A 14,633-nucleotide genomic window follows, 5' to 3' on the forward strand; every position below is an offset into this window, starting at 1 on the left:
ACCTGCATGGGTTTTCTCCGGTTTCCCCTCACATCCCAATATTATTCATGGTAGGCTGATTGAACACTCTAAATTGTACCTTTATATGAGTGTGTGCGTGAATGGTTGTTCGTCTTCTTGTGCCCTACGATTGACTGGAAACCGATTCAGGGTGTACCCTGCCCACTGCCCGTAGTTAGCTGGGATTGGCTCCAGCACCCCTGTGACCATTGTGAGCATAAGCATCTCAGAAAATGAATGATTTAAAACATTTTTCATTTCGGCTTAAATGTCATAGTTGGATTTCTAAATCTTAAATCATACATAAGTGATGACCCAAGAGTTTGGATTTGACACTTTTATTACATTTTACCCACGTGTGTGCGTGTTTTTGTACATGTCATAAAAAACATCTGTACAACATTAACAAACACAAGCGGGGGGACATCCCATACAAAATAATTTGTTTTCTTTATATTTCCAGTATAGACGAATAACTAGTCTCAGAAAAAATAAATTCTCCCCGCTTTTCCATCAATAAACTCCTCATCCAATGTTAGACAAGGAAGGGCGAAGATCAAACAGGATCTGACACAAATAGCTCCAACTTTATACATTTCTCCCCTGTGCATACACAACACTAACACTTTCATCTCTGTACACAAAAGACTGGAGAAAAGGTCTTAATTTCTGAAGCACCTCCACCCTACAAGTAAACATGTTATAGCACAAATGAGACCCAAACAGCCAATCCTGAAGAGGCTCCTAAGTGACGTCATCTGTATAAAAACATTCTTCCTGTTCTGCTGGTGAAAGGAAAATGGTGTCCAAAACATTTTGCAATAAATGGCTTGGTTTAGGGCATGCCCACTGGGAAATGGACAAATCCTTGACGTCACATCCCTCTGTCTCCGATTATGTCTTTAAGGCTATTTTTTTTTTTTCAAAGTATTCCTCTTCTCTTCCATAGACAAAATAAAGCAGCGGCTCTCTGCTAGAAAAATACAACAGTCGAACGCAATGGCTTCATGCTGCGTTCAAGAAAATGCGAGACAAAACCAGTCTCCCTCGCAGTTGGGGCAAAAACTGCACTTGGCTCGAATTGGACATCTTTGGCAGCTTCATTTTGGGGACAAAGACGCACATGCTTTTAAGCGGAAGGGAGCAAAACCGAGCGATTGACAGATGGACCAGCTAAGGTACAAACATTTTTTAACCCTATTTTGAAACTATTTCGAATGAATCTTTATTGTATTAATGTACGTATATTCAAAATATTTAAATAATTCGTAAATTTCTATTATATTATTAAATTCATTAATATATGATTAAAAGTTTTGTATTACAAATTGAATGAGATAAAGCAATACAACAGATACAAATGAATATATACAATACAATTAACAAAATATAGGTGGGAGAAAAAAAGCTAAATAAATGCACCAAATATTCCAGGACTCTTATATAAATGCTTGGTGGTCCGATAAAAGAACAGAGTGGTTGTGGCCAGGCCAACTTACACTTTCCCATCCCTGATTTAGAGGCTTTCCATTTCTTTTTTTTTTCTTTTTCATCCAATCAACACACGCAGAGGGCATCAGGGTTCCATGCCCAAAGGGCTGAAATAAACAGTCAGAATGTCACTCAGAGTCCAAAATGTTCCAGCTGTGCGTGTGTACACACATATGGAAACACAACAGTCAATGTCGGGTTGCCGTGGCGACTATGCGAGCATCATAATAAACAAAGACATGCTCTTCTGTCCTCTGTGATGCGTTCAAGCACACCACAGACACACCAAGCGTCATGTTTAACCCTTTTTTGGTCAAATTCGTTGTCAGGTATGCAAGGACACCGCGGAGTTGAGAAGGTGCAGCGGCAAGCATCATCCACTGGGGGCACCTAACAAACCCGCAGATGGAATGACACCAGCAAAGAGCCCAGCGGCGACCCTTGAGGAATGGGTGCAGACTCCCCAAAATGAAAAATGTCTTTCAACAAGAAAATGTGGTCATTGTCGCCATGATTGTTGTCATCCTGGTGTCCAATAGCACCACAGCAGCAAGGTGTGGCCTAAAATAACTCCCGCAAAAAAGGTTGAAGAATCAATTGTTATTAAAAGATGACGTCAGCTCACAGGGGAATAAATAAGTAGAAAAGAGCACTCCCTCTCAACAATATTAATGAGAAGGAGGAGCTTTATCGTTCCATGGAAAAAAATATTTTCCTCTTCGCCAACAGAAAACATTCTAGGTATCTTCCGAATGTAGGGTCAATCCAAACGGAAGGCGTTCACATCACGACGGGTGATTGCTACACCATAACCTCTTGCACGCGGGGCAAATAACAGAGAAGCCTTTTGATGTGCAAACGTAACGTTCAGGGCTTCTGGGGACCAGGGGACAGAACCACTGGGGTGGAAAGACCATCAACACTCAGCGCCGGGATGTGAATCTGGTTACTGCCATTTGTCGGGAACTGGAGAAAACACAGACAATTATGGTCGACACTAGCCCATTTGCAAATTGCAATCCTGTACACGCACCAGAACAGGTAAATGACAGAACTCGATTGCAGGACAGCAGGGCAAAGAGCGCTATTAGGAGTTATCAACTGTTAAAAGTTATTTTTTTCTTTTACACAACATGTCACACCTGTTGTTTACACTAATAATATAGGATTAAAAAAAAAAAAAAAACTCCGCTAATAGTAAGTATCTTGAAGCTGCTTTCTTTCCAGCAAGGAGCGGAAACAGCGATGACCAGTTACCTGGAAGGACAGCTTGGCTGGCGAGCGAGGCGCGATAGGACTGAGCGTGCTCCAGAAGTGGATGGTGGAGGGAAGTGGACTGGGAGTTAACAGGACGGGTGTCTGAAGGACCACAAAATCGGCGTGTCAGTGTCACTCGTTCACTCGCTCACCAGCAAGTGTTGTCTTACCAGCGCATGCGAGGTGATGACAGTGGGCGTCAGTGTGTTGGTGGCAGACCCGGGCGCTAGCAAACTGTTGACAGCAGCGTTGACCTGCCGGAGATAACAGGAAAGTGTGTGTACAGTATGTTTGAATAACATCAACCTCTAAAAGGATGAGTGTGTTATCACCTTATCGAGGGAGAGGCCTGGGGGAAGGGATGGTAGCTCCAAGCCTCGAGGCTTCTTCGGTTTGGGAGGAATTACATCTGAAGTGGAGATTGGTGACGTCACCACGGGCACGGATGAGTCTAAGAAAACACAAGCATCCGGAATTTAGGTTGGCCTTTTTCTAAATTATTTGGACTTCAGTGCATTTTAAAAAGAGGAAGCCGATGAGTAACATTGAGAGTAACTGTTGACCATGTCTGTTTGTTTTTAAAGAATGGTACATTTTTTTGTCTCAGCATAATGTCATCTATATGAACTGTTATTATTACGCTGTACAAGAAAAGAAGAAAGTACTGTACTAGAACAGAAACATCACCCATGAGTGCCCTCTAGTGGAGAAAGCAATTCCTACCATGGAATTAAAATAATCATATCTCCGATTTCCGTGGTCTATCTGTGCCAAATAAAAATTGGGAGAGAGGTTGAAAGTCACGCTTTTGAGTTATGTTGACTATGTCAAATACTTTCATTTTTACGGCACTTTAAATATGCCATGTGATAAGGGTGTAACGGTACATGTATTGAACCGTTTCGGTACGTAGTGCTAGGTTTGGAACGGAGGCGTACCGAACGAGTTTCTGACGTAATGTAACCCTTACTTTTCGAGGCTGTGAGTCAATCGGGTTACAGTTTCTTTGTGTAGATTATATTTACTCAGTCTACTATAATGAGGACCAACACTGTAGGACAGTATAACCCAGAAACGTCAACTGCGCGACAACGTGGCCACCGCAAGAACGCAGTGAAACGAGGGCGTTAAAGTCAATCAGCCAATGCACACCAGTCGCAGTGCGGCCGCGTGTTAGACGCGTCCCAGAAGCGGCTCAACACGACGCACGCGAAAAGAACGGCAGAGTTTATCATTTGACGCGAGACGCAACCCTCCTGTGTCAATACTACTACCGGTAGCTAGGATCGGGCAGACCGGAAGTCACTCGTGTAAAAATACGGTGGATCTGGTCGATTTTCAAACTAATATGCAATCGTAACCCACTTTTTGAGTCCATCAGATCTCTTGAGTGGTAAATCGGGGCACAGTTGACTTGGCTTTGTTGATTTACTGCTGTCTTCGCTGCTATAATAATAACCAACACGGCCCCGTGTGCGATACAAAACCCTCCTACCACAACAATACAAGTAGGAACTAATATTCACATAGGAACTAAAGTTATACAACATAAAATATACAATATAAATGAATACTACATCACATTTGTAATAATATATAATATAATATAAACACATAACAAAATAAATAATAGCCCATTTAAATAAAATAAATTGAAATGCACTAAAACCCTTGTAATTAAATATTAAGAATAATACACAGATCCTGCTTACACAATAAAATTTCTGTGTGTTCCTATTGCTGAAAGCACAAAGGTGTGTAATAAACAACTAGCACATTTATATTTTGCATTTTGTTTTCTTAGTGTACCGAAAATGAACCGAACTGTGACCTCAAAACCGAGGTACGTAACGCACCGAGATTTTTGTGTACCGTTACACCCCTACCATATGATTGAACAGGCTGACGTAATAATCATTGGACTTCTGACTGCAAGCATGTCTGTGATCATGTGACTGTATTGTTGCGAATGATTGGTATAATGGAGTCATGTGATTATTGTTCCAACGTCTCATTGGTGAAACTGGTAGAGCCCTGATCGTCTTCTCTGGCAAAAATAAACTAAAATCTAATACTGTAAAGAGGAAAAAATGTCACGACTATTGTAGCCCAAAGTAGCGGAGTAAGTGTAGTGTTTCTTCCTCACAAATCTACTTAATTGAAAAATATGGTGTATTACATACAACTCCTCTTAGAAGTACATTTGTCTCAAAAGGTCACTCAAGTAAATGTAACAGAGTACATGTAACGCGTTACTACCCACTTCTGTCTACGACGAGGCTGCTATGCTAGCGTCGACACACGGCTAGCCACTTTCATCAAGCACTCGGGATTTAAGGGCCTCAAAAGGCGCCGTCCAAATGTTTGGAACCATTACAGAAGAACAAGTTACAAGAACAATGTAAGGCTAGCTATGTGTGGTTTGACAGATTTAATACAAAGGGACATTGTGCTACAACAACGCTGCTATTTAAGGGCGAGTACAAGCACTCTGGGCATTTTAAGCTCAGAGTGCTTTTGTGGTTTCAGAGTAGGATTGGGACAGTTTGTCTGCCCTTACAGGCATCTGCATATGAATGATGAGGAGGCAACTCCACATGTTATTATTATATATTTCGTTAACAAACCTTTAGCTCTAAAAGAGCATATGACACGAGAAAAAAAGTCTTAAATGGCATTATTATGTGAATTAGAATCATATTTTGAGACGATTCGACCATATACAACAATTTAGAAAAGCACAGATGACGAGAAATTAGTCTTTTAATCTGCCGGTTAGCCACGCCTACCATTATAGGGCTTTAGCGTCCCCAACAGGTGGATGACGTCAGCGGTAGACTGGGCTCATCGGTTTTACTATTCAGCCCATTGAGGGGGAATTATTCAGAACGAGGAAAACGCGACGAAGAGAGCCACAAAATGTCATTGTTTCAGTCTCTCTACTCCAATATTTTTACAGGATATTCTTTTTATCCAAGTATTTTTCCCCAATAGCTATATAAATGGCTTGAGAAGGACCAGTCAGCCCGTCGAGGGGGATCTATTCACAACGAGGAAAACGCGACGAAGAGAGCGGCAAAATGTCATTGTTTCTGTCTCTTTACTTCAATATTTTTACAGGATATTCTTTTTATCCAAGTATTTTCCCCAATTGCTAAATAAATGGCATGTTCATGACAAATAACAGTATTGTGCTGAATGGAATATGAAATAATAAAAATGCATTTATACAGGACGACATGGCAAAATTACTCCATAATGGTCAAAAATGTTGACTTCACCTTTACTGTCGCACCTCCCGAACTATATTTTATGACACCTAAATCGGACATATGTCATTTCCCTTCCCCGGCTTCGGAGAATGTAAACAAACCAGAAGCCGTGACAGCTAGCCGACATGCTAACCCAAACCGAGTGATGTTTCAAAGTCTTCGAAGTGGAAAATCACACATAACTATCCTGGATTATTTGACATGACGACCCGGTTGTCAATTGTCCTAGTGGATCGGCAAACCGCCCGGCGGAGAGCAATTTACAGTTCGTTCCCCGGAGGAGGGTGGCTGGATTTGTTGTGCAGCTAACGTGGTGCTGCTAATGACCATTAGGAGAGCTTTTTACATGCCTATCAATGATCAAACGTAAGTAGTCCTTCATTTAAAGGAAAGTTTGTAGTGTTTACTTTGTAATCGCTGTATTTGTTTTTGACATAATACAAAACAAGATGTTTACTCACTTCCTCATAAGTCCAATGGTCCCACAGTAAATATCCACGGTGAATGGGAACCTTTTGAAACTCCAAAAAGGCGCATACGCCTCTCCCTCATACAGAATGATTTTTCTGCAGCCGTTTGGCTGGCGTGATGCGAAAAATAAACGTATTAATCCGCAAAATCAGCTGAATCCTTCGTCCTCATACACAACAGTACACTGTAGCGTGAAGAGGACGTCTTCTACCGTACACGTCACAGCGCCCTCCTCCTCAATGCAAGACCGAAGCCGGAAGTCACTCATTTTCATGGCGCGGGATTCAAAAAACTAAATAAAAATAGCGATCGCTTCCACACACATCCAAGCGGCCCATATCATTCAGGGGCATAAAATACCGCGTGTATTATGAAATAAACATGCTTTTTCGTGTCACAGGCACTTTCAATTTTCCAGGTCAACAACTCACTATGTAAATATCTCAGATCAAAACGTGGACACCTGCTAGGTAGAGTCTGGTGTTTTTTTAAATTTACATGGTGCTGCTATTTGTCAGCTGAGCTCAACAGTGAGGAATTTATGGTATTTATTTGTACTAATTCTGTGGAAATTGGGAGAGGGGAGTGTTTAGAAGAAAACCTATTGAAAAAGAAAAAAAATTCAAGCTTGTTTGATATCGTATTACCTGTTTGTATGTCTGTTTGTGTGTCCTTTCCTTCTTCCTCTGGTCTCCCCTCCTTGGATTGGACGCTAGGCGGAGGCGTAGCATCAACGATGGTGATCGATGTTTGTGGGTCACCCGTGCCACAAATTAGTTGAGGAAGCTGACCAAGGTAAATGGACCATAAGATGAGCAGATACTCAATTTGGGGCTTCCTTGTGTTATCAGCACAATCCTCAATATTAAAAGAAATAAGTACTTGAAATATGTCAGTGGATGTGAAATGAATGTGTAAACGTTATAGAAGTGTCACTTTTGGAATGGAATTACAGAAATTATTCAACTTTTCCATGATATTGTAATCATATGAGCAGCAACTGTATTCACTATCTGGTAAACTGCTTCTTATTTTGAAGTCAGCTGAGTTTGCTGCAACCATACAACATCGAACATTTTGACTTGCAATTCAAAGAACAGCTCATATCTCATAGGCCGTATCTTGAGGAACCACTGTAATTTTTTACAATTATGCTCTCACCTCCTCCACCTGTTTCTCCTCCATCGTTACAATCTCCAAGAGCGCCTCCTCTGATGGCAGGGTCTCCTTCTTGATCACAATGGGCAGCGGGGGCGGTCGTGCTATGGATGGTACAACAGAGGGAGGAGTGGACGACACGGTGCCGCACTGCTGCTGTTGTAAGGGGGGAGGGTTGATGATGACCAAGACAGGCTGAGAGGGAGTCTGGTGGGGAGGGAAGCCAGCGACGCTGGCCAATCCTCCGCCATCTTCCTGCGGTGGTGTCTGGGGGCCGACGGATGCGTGCAGAGGCTGGACGGGACTCAACGAACCCCCGACGGGTGCCAGTGGGAGGAGGGGGTTGAGGGAGGATGGGTCCCTGACGCTGGTGAGGTAAATGTGGGGATGATCGCTTAGAGGAGGCACAGGGGGATTCTAAAACACACACAGGACACCCTGTCAGCACGTTTTTGAATAGACACGAGCATGAGGCATGTCTTCCTGAGATGAGAGGGCCTAACACTGACCTGTGACTGGCTGGGAGGGTTGGCAACTGTCTGGGGGCTAACAACAGGAGTGGGACACGGGGATGGATGAGGAACGATCACCTGGCGAGCTGGATCACTGACCACTGATGGAGAGGAAACCTGCAAGGAAGCGGAAGATTACGAGTGTGATGTCCAGCGTTCCTGTGCTGTTCTTACCTCTCTAGGCGCACGGTCTAGCTTGGGAACAGGCTCAAGCAGCAGTTCCGCTTTGACGGGCCGAGGGTTCGGCGCGGCCTGAAGCGACTGGATGGTGAAGGTGGAGTAGAGGCCCGACTTCATGTAGTCGTTTCGAGAGCTCTTTTGTGAGTTACTGGGCGACGACTTCTGACGATCAATTAAAAAAAAAAAATCAATCCATCAATTGAGTTATTTACACATTCAATTATGTCAATTTTTCTGTACTCACCTGTGCTACATTCTTGGATAGACAGGTTTTTGATTGGCTGTTGACATCAAGGTTGTCTCGCCTCTGGCCGTCTTCAGGTGCGTGAGTCCCGTCAGGCAGGGACGGGTCAGGTTGGCTCACAAACCTGTACACGAATTTCTGTCCACTCACCTTCTTGATGATGTTCTGGAAAACACATACAGTACATAAAACATACACACAAAGGAAACAAAATACTGTAGAATGTTAAAGAAACAAAATAAGACATGCTTGTCTGCTACTTCTCACAGGTCTTTTGACAGTGTTTCTTCAAGTCTAATTGCAACTTGTGAATGATAACTGATAGCCCTCACAGTTCCAATGGACTGGACATATATAGCTGTCAATGTCAGCCAATGAGTTCATGACTTGATTATAATGTATGCCCTGTGTTACTAAGATGCCCTGTGTACTGTGTGTACTGTACACGATATGTATGCACTATATGTATTCATTCATTCATTCATTTTCCATGTCGCTTTTTCCTCACGAGGGTCGTGGAGGTGCTGGAGCCTATCCCAGCTAACTCCGGCCAGTAGGCAGGGGACACCCTGAACTGGTTGCCAGCCAATCGCAGGGCACAAGGAGACATACAACCATTCACGCGCGCACTCATACCTACGGACAATTTAGTGTTCAATCAGCCTACCATGCATGTTTTTGGGATGTGGGAGGACCCCAGAGTTCCCGGAGGAAACCCACGCAGGCACGGGGAGAACATGCAAACTCCACACAGGAAGGCCGAAGCCTTGATCTCAGAACTGTGAGGCGGACGTGCTAACCACTCAGCCACCGTGCCGCTATGTATGCACTATATGTATAATAAAATTAAATACTAAATGAAATGTATAATTGCCCAACTGACAAACGTTAAAATGGAGAAAAAAAAAAACTTTGTCACTAAGCAATTTTTTGAAATACTGTAGTAGATTATTTAACAAAAGAAAACCACTCATTAACAGTATATTTTTGTATTCATAATTTCTCTTTAATCAATCAAAAATATAGTTTATCAGACTACTTGATTATCATATAACGTAGAATATTCAGGACAGGAGGCTACTCACTACTGAAATACCAAAATATCAGACACCTGCATAGCCTTTCTATTGCAATTTGATCATGAAACCCTTGCTTCCTAGCAAAAATGGCCTCTCAAACTTTGACAGCAGCCCTTCAAACAAAAAGTTATTTTGAGCCTTTTATGAGGCATCACCTTATCATAGTAGTATCTGAGTGCACGGCTGAGTTTGTCGTAGTTCATATTGTGTTTGTTCTTGCGCAGCCCCCATAGTCGAGCCACTTCTTCGGCGTCTAGCAGCTTGAACTCGCCATCCTCGCCGGTCCATGAGATCAAGTGACGCTGGCGCTGGTCATCCAGCAGGTGGAGCAAAAACTGCCAGAGCGTGATGGATGGGTCCATGGCTGACAGGGCAAAAATCCATCAGGGATTGGTTGATGATTTGTTAATTCACACAGTCTCCCAAAAGAACCATCATCACCATTCACCACATCGTCACATGCACGCACATGCAAATGAGCAACACTGTTGTTGGCTTACGCAACACACCCATCCATCTCGCAAAACATCACCATAGCGACCTGTAACCATGGAGACAGAGTCAGGCTTCTCTGCTCCATGGCACTTCAGCAGCAGTATGAGTTAAACCTTGGTGATATAGCATGACCCCAGTTCAGTCTCAAGTGGACTACCGGATTCTCTTTTTTTTCCTCCACTTCTCTGCTCTACAACCCATTCAGAGCCCTTGGATTTCCTCACATGGATGCGTCTAGGGATGCAACTAACGATTATCTTCATAATCGATTAATCTGACAATGAATTAAACGATAAATCGTTTAATGGGATAAATGTCATTTTTTAAATAATCTTCACAATTGACCTTGAAGTTGCTTGCGGCATGTTGTAAGTAGGCATGTGCCCATATGAGATTCTGATGGTATGATAACCTTAAGCAAAAATATCACGGTTTTCCGGTACTGCAATTAAAGCTCTAAAATGCTTTATTTTGTGATTTCTGGCTTAGAAAACAGGATTATTTAACCGGATTTTTATTTTTCAAAGCAACATACAATATTAGGTAATTGGAATATAAGTTTAATGTTAAGTTGAATAGAAAAAAATATATATATATTCTAAATAAAATTGACTTACTAATTAGCCATGTTATCTACCTCGTTAACAAGCTTACGTTACAGTATGGTTTACCATTGCTAGACACACCACACGCTGGAGTTAACTCTCGTAGCTACTGGGAGACATGACAGCGTTTACCAACCTTCAATTATGTATAAATGCAAAATAATATTGGAGACATCTCTGGTAGCCACCCCCCACGAACAAGTTTTACATGTCGATTGGCCCACCTAAGCTGCAGATGTCTGTACCTTTTCTGTACCGAGTATTCCCATACCAACGACTTAGTTTTCTTTGATGGGGTAAAAAGGTCATGCGTTTCATGTCCTCCAGCCAAAGTGCAGCACAGCTGACTCACTGACACTGAGCAACAACTGGAGGGGTACGGGTGAGGCCTGCATTTTTGGGACATAAAAAATAGCTAATACCATAGACCAGTGTTGTCCAAACTATTCCACATAGGGCAGCAGTGGGTGCTGGATTTCATTCCTACACAACAAGACGACATCTTTTCACCAATCTTGTGTCTCACAAGTGCAATCAGTTGATTGCAGTCAGGTGCTGCTTGTTTTAGCACAAACTTCATTGGTTAAACAGTCTGTGCTCGAGTGGTAGGAACAAAAACCAGGACCCACAGCGGCCCTTGAAGACAGGTTTGGACACCCATGCCGTAGACGGTATGAAACAAAATTTTAGCAGTTTTGAAACCTTGACGTTTTCATACAACGGTAACCGGCACATGCCTAGTAGTAAGTAACAATGACAACAAGACTAGGGCTGCAGCTAACGAATATTTTAGCAATCGAGTATTCTACTGAAAATACAATCGATTGATCAAGTAATCAGATAAAAAAATTTTAAATGTAAAGAGGAATTATAAATATACATGAGAAAACAGGAAAAAACAAAATAGCAGAATAATAATGATATATAATAAATAGAAAAATAAAAACAAATTCACTGCTTTCACTCAAAAAACTTAAGATCTTATATATAAAAAAAAATAAACTTGTTTCTTACCAAAAAATGTCATTACGCTTGATAACATCACTTAAAAGTAGGGCTGCAACTGTCGATTATTTTAGTAGTCGATAAATCGCCGAACTAGTTAGTTCAAATAATCGGACAAGGGACATAGAAAAATTAATATACCTGAGCTCAAATGAGTCTGAGTCTATAACGGTATAAAAATAAATAAATGAGGATCTATGTACAACAAAAGAACAATTGGCCAACTTGCATAGCAAAACTCAGCTACCTTAAATGCTATAAAATTCATTCATGCTAATGTTATTTTACAATGTTATTAACAAATGGTTCAGACACATTCTCACGAAAAACGGCTAAATATACCTATTAACTAAATTACGAAAAAAGGTTCAAACAAAAACTTAGCTTATGTTGGTCTTAACATGGAGCAGCTGGATTCAGCCATGTGAAATGAGGCAGACTAGAGGGCAGTGTATCCACCCAAATCAATAAAACTAAATGCACTTTGAAAACAAACCATTACAACACGACTTTAATGAAACGAATACTCGAAGCAGCAAAATTTTGTTTGAATTTTTCTAATCAAATACTCGAGTTAATCGATTAATCGTTGCAGCACTAAACAAGACAAAATGGATGACGATTTCCTTAAAAATAATACTTTATTGCAGCTTCCTGACTTAACTGTAGTAAACAACTGTATCGGTTAGCAACTAATGTATTCATCGATTTTAATCAACTTAATCGATTAGTTGTTGCAGCCTTATTAAGAAGCTAGTTTAAGCGGTAAGATGTCCGGAAATTGGTTATACACAAACACACGTCCTATTCAGCAATGCTTTGTCAGCGCAGCAATAGGAAGCCCTATACAATACAATGAAGCACTGCCTTGTGGTAGTCACAGGAATGTGACCATACCTTGTGCTATGTGATTGCAGCAGGCGGTGATAGTACAATGAAGCATCACATAGGAGGCTTGTCATGTTACAGAATATTACGAAATGCCATCAAGTCTTTTCATAATTGTCCACGTAGCCTAGTGTTTGAAGCTCTGTGTGCTAGTGCCATGTCACACTAGTACAGTACTAGGAGTTGCACTATTCTGTGGTCCCAAAGGTCAAAAATGGGTAGCAGCCGTCGCCATGGCAACAACCAAGTAAAGACGAAAGTTTCCTTGCTTTGGGAGAATCCCGCAACCCCTTAATGCTTTGCCGACATCACACTCAGACACAATGTGACAAAAGAACAATGACGACACTTTGCACCGTATTGAAATACCTGGAACGGAATGTCACTCATGCACACATGCAGCAGCAGAACACAAAAGAGACGCGCATACGCCTCCTCACCGTTGATGAGCGGATTGGAGTCCATGTTAAACCGCTCTAGTTGTTGTTGTCGTTGTTACGTGGACACCAGTCACCTCAAAGCTCCTCCATATTGTAATGTGTCGTTCCTCTTCTTCTCCCCTTGCAGTTTGTTTGGGTGTGTATTTGTGTGTATGCGTGTCCGTGTTTGCGGCTGTCAGAGCGGCAGCTTGTCCGCGGACTTGCGGCTGTTATGTAAGCGCTGCGAGGCGCCGTTGCTGGGCTCCGCAGCGTCCATGCTAACACCCAAACTCCGAAAATGCCAAAGTTAACGAAATAAATTCACAAAAGACGCGGCAAACTACGACCCACTCTCACCGAAAACAAAAAAGTAACGCGTGGAGGTATTTGCGAATCTAATAGAGGTCCATGTGTTATATGTGTTCACTTTAGCATGTTTGTATGCGGACGTCGATCGAGATGTTTTCTTCTGCGTGTTGCCATGCTATGCTAAACCAGCCAGAAATCCAAATCTTCTTTCCCGTAGGATCTTGGGGTACATCTTCGAACGCAACTCAAGTATTTTTGTTATTTGTTTTTATGGCGGCCGCTAATCAACATTCGGTTTTCCCCGTGTATTTAGTCATCTGTAAGCATATTGTGCTAACACCTAGCCTGTTAGCCTCAGCTCTGGTGGTGACAGCTCTCCCACCAGTAAGTCCCCCGCCTCCCGCGTGTGCGTCAAAGCACCGACGCCGCTCGATTGCGGGGGCTGCGGCCGCTGTGTTCACTCCCTTGAACCGTCAAAACTCTTCCCCCAAACCGTGAAAAAGTTGTAAAAACGTCCTGTTCTGATCCCGACTGAAACTAATCTAACAAATGAGGATTTGATCAATGTTTTTGTTGTTTTCCTTCTTCCGGTTTGGGCAAACGTCTCATCCTCACTACTTTTTACCTGCGTCAAATCCCGTAGATTACAACATTTGCGTTTCCTTTTTTTACTTTTCAGAGTAAAAGCTTTGCTGCAGCAGAGCGATTTTGTTTAACCTGACAGTTTCATTAAAGGACACATAATTTTAGACTTTTCAAACTCAAGGCTTTTTCATTATCTAAACTGTGTAGATGTGAAACGGAGTACGTTCCAAAAATATCGAGCCTAGAGCCCTCTGGGAGAGGGATAAACTCGCAACTGGAGATGCTGTGAACAGGCCAGCAGGGTGTTTGACGGATGAAAAGTGATGTGCGTCAAGTCAAGGGTGCATCACGGAGACGGAAAAAAAACCAAACAAACTATATGGAGATAGGAGAGACAAAGCGCTCAAAAGATTAAAAGCTACTATGCAGGTGTCTATGAGCACTACCTGATAGCAATCCGGTGAAAGTCGGAGCACCAAACTCAGATTTATATACATTTACCCGTCAGAAAAATAAAATGGTAGAATCTAAGTACTGATTCAACTCCTTTACTCTAGTGAACGTGAAGAACTCCAAAATCAGAACATACAAAAAAAAAAATCTTTTGGCGCGAGAAAAACAAGCCCCGCAATTTCCTTTCTTTACTTTCAGTGTCCCTTTACA

The 14,633-nt window shown here is 42.1% G+C and overlaps 1 protein-coding gene across 2 annotated transcripts; it reads right to left on the minus strand.

Moving 5' to 3' along the window:
- Positions 1-322: 322 nt before the first annotated feature.
- elk1 (ETS transcription factor ELK1) lies at positions 323-14,020 on the minus strand. 2 transcript variants are annotated; one of them, XM_057821159.1, is made up of 11 exons: positions 13,098-14,020; positions 9,820-10,028; positions 8,586-8,750; positions 8,336-8,500; positions 8,159-8,278; positions 7,653-8,066; positions 7,139-7,277; positions 3,081-3,199; positions 2,919-3,002; positions 2,749-2,850; positions 323-2,457 (listed from the first exon to the last, which is right to left on the minus strand). In XM_057821159.1, exons 1-11 carry the CDS (start codon positions 13,120-13,122, stop codon positions 2,359-2,361), a joined length of 1,641 nt encoding a protein of 546 aa, XP_057677142.1. In that variant the 5' UTR covers positions 13,123-14,020; the 3' UTR covers positions 323-2,358. The 2 variants fall into 2 exon arrangements, with proteins under 2 accessions (XP_057677142.1, XP_057677132.1); XM_057821149.1 differs by having other exon boundaries at positions 8,336-8,503.
- Between the last annotated feature and the right edge of the window lie 613 nt (positions 14,021-14,633).

Source organism: Corythoichthys intestinalis, chromosome 2, assembly GCF_030265065.1.
Source record: "Corythoichthys intestinalis isolate RoL2023-P3 chromosome 2, ASM3026506v1, whole genome shotgun sequence".
Lineage (NCBI taxonomy): Eukaryota > Metazoa > Chordata > Actinopteri > Syngnathiformes > Syngnathidae > Corythoichthys > Corythoichthys intestinalis.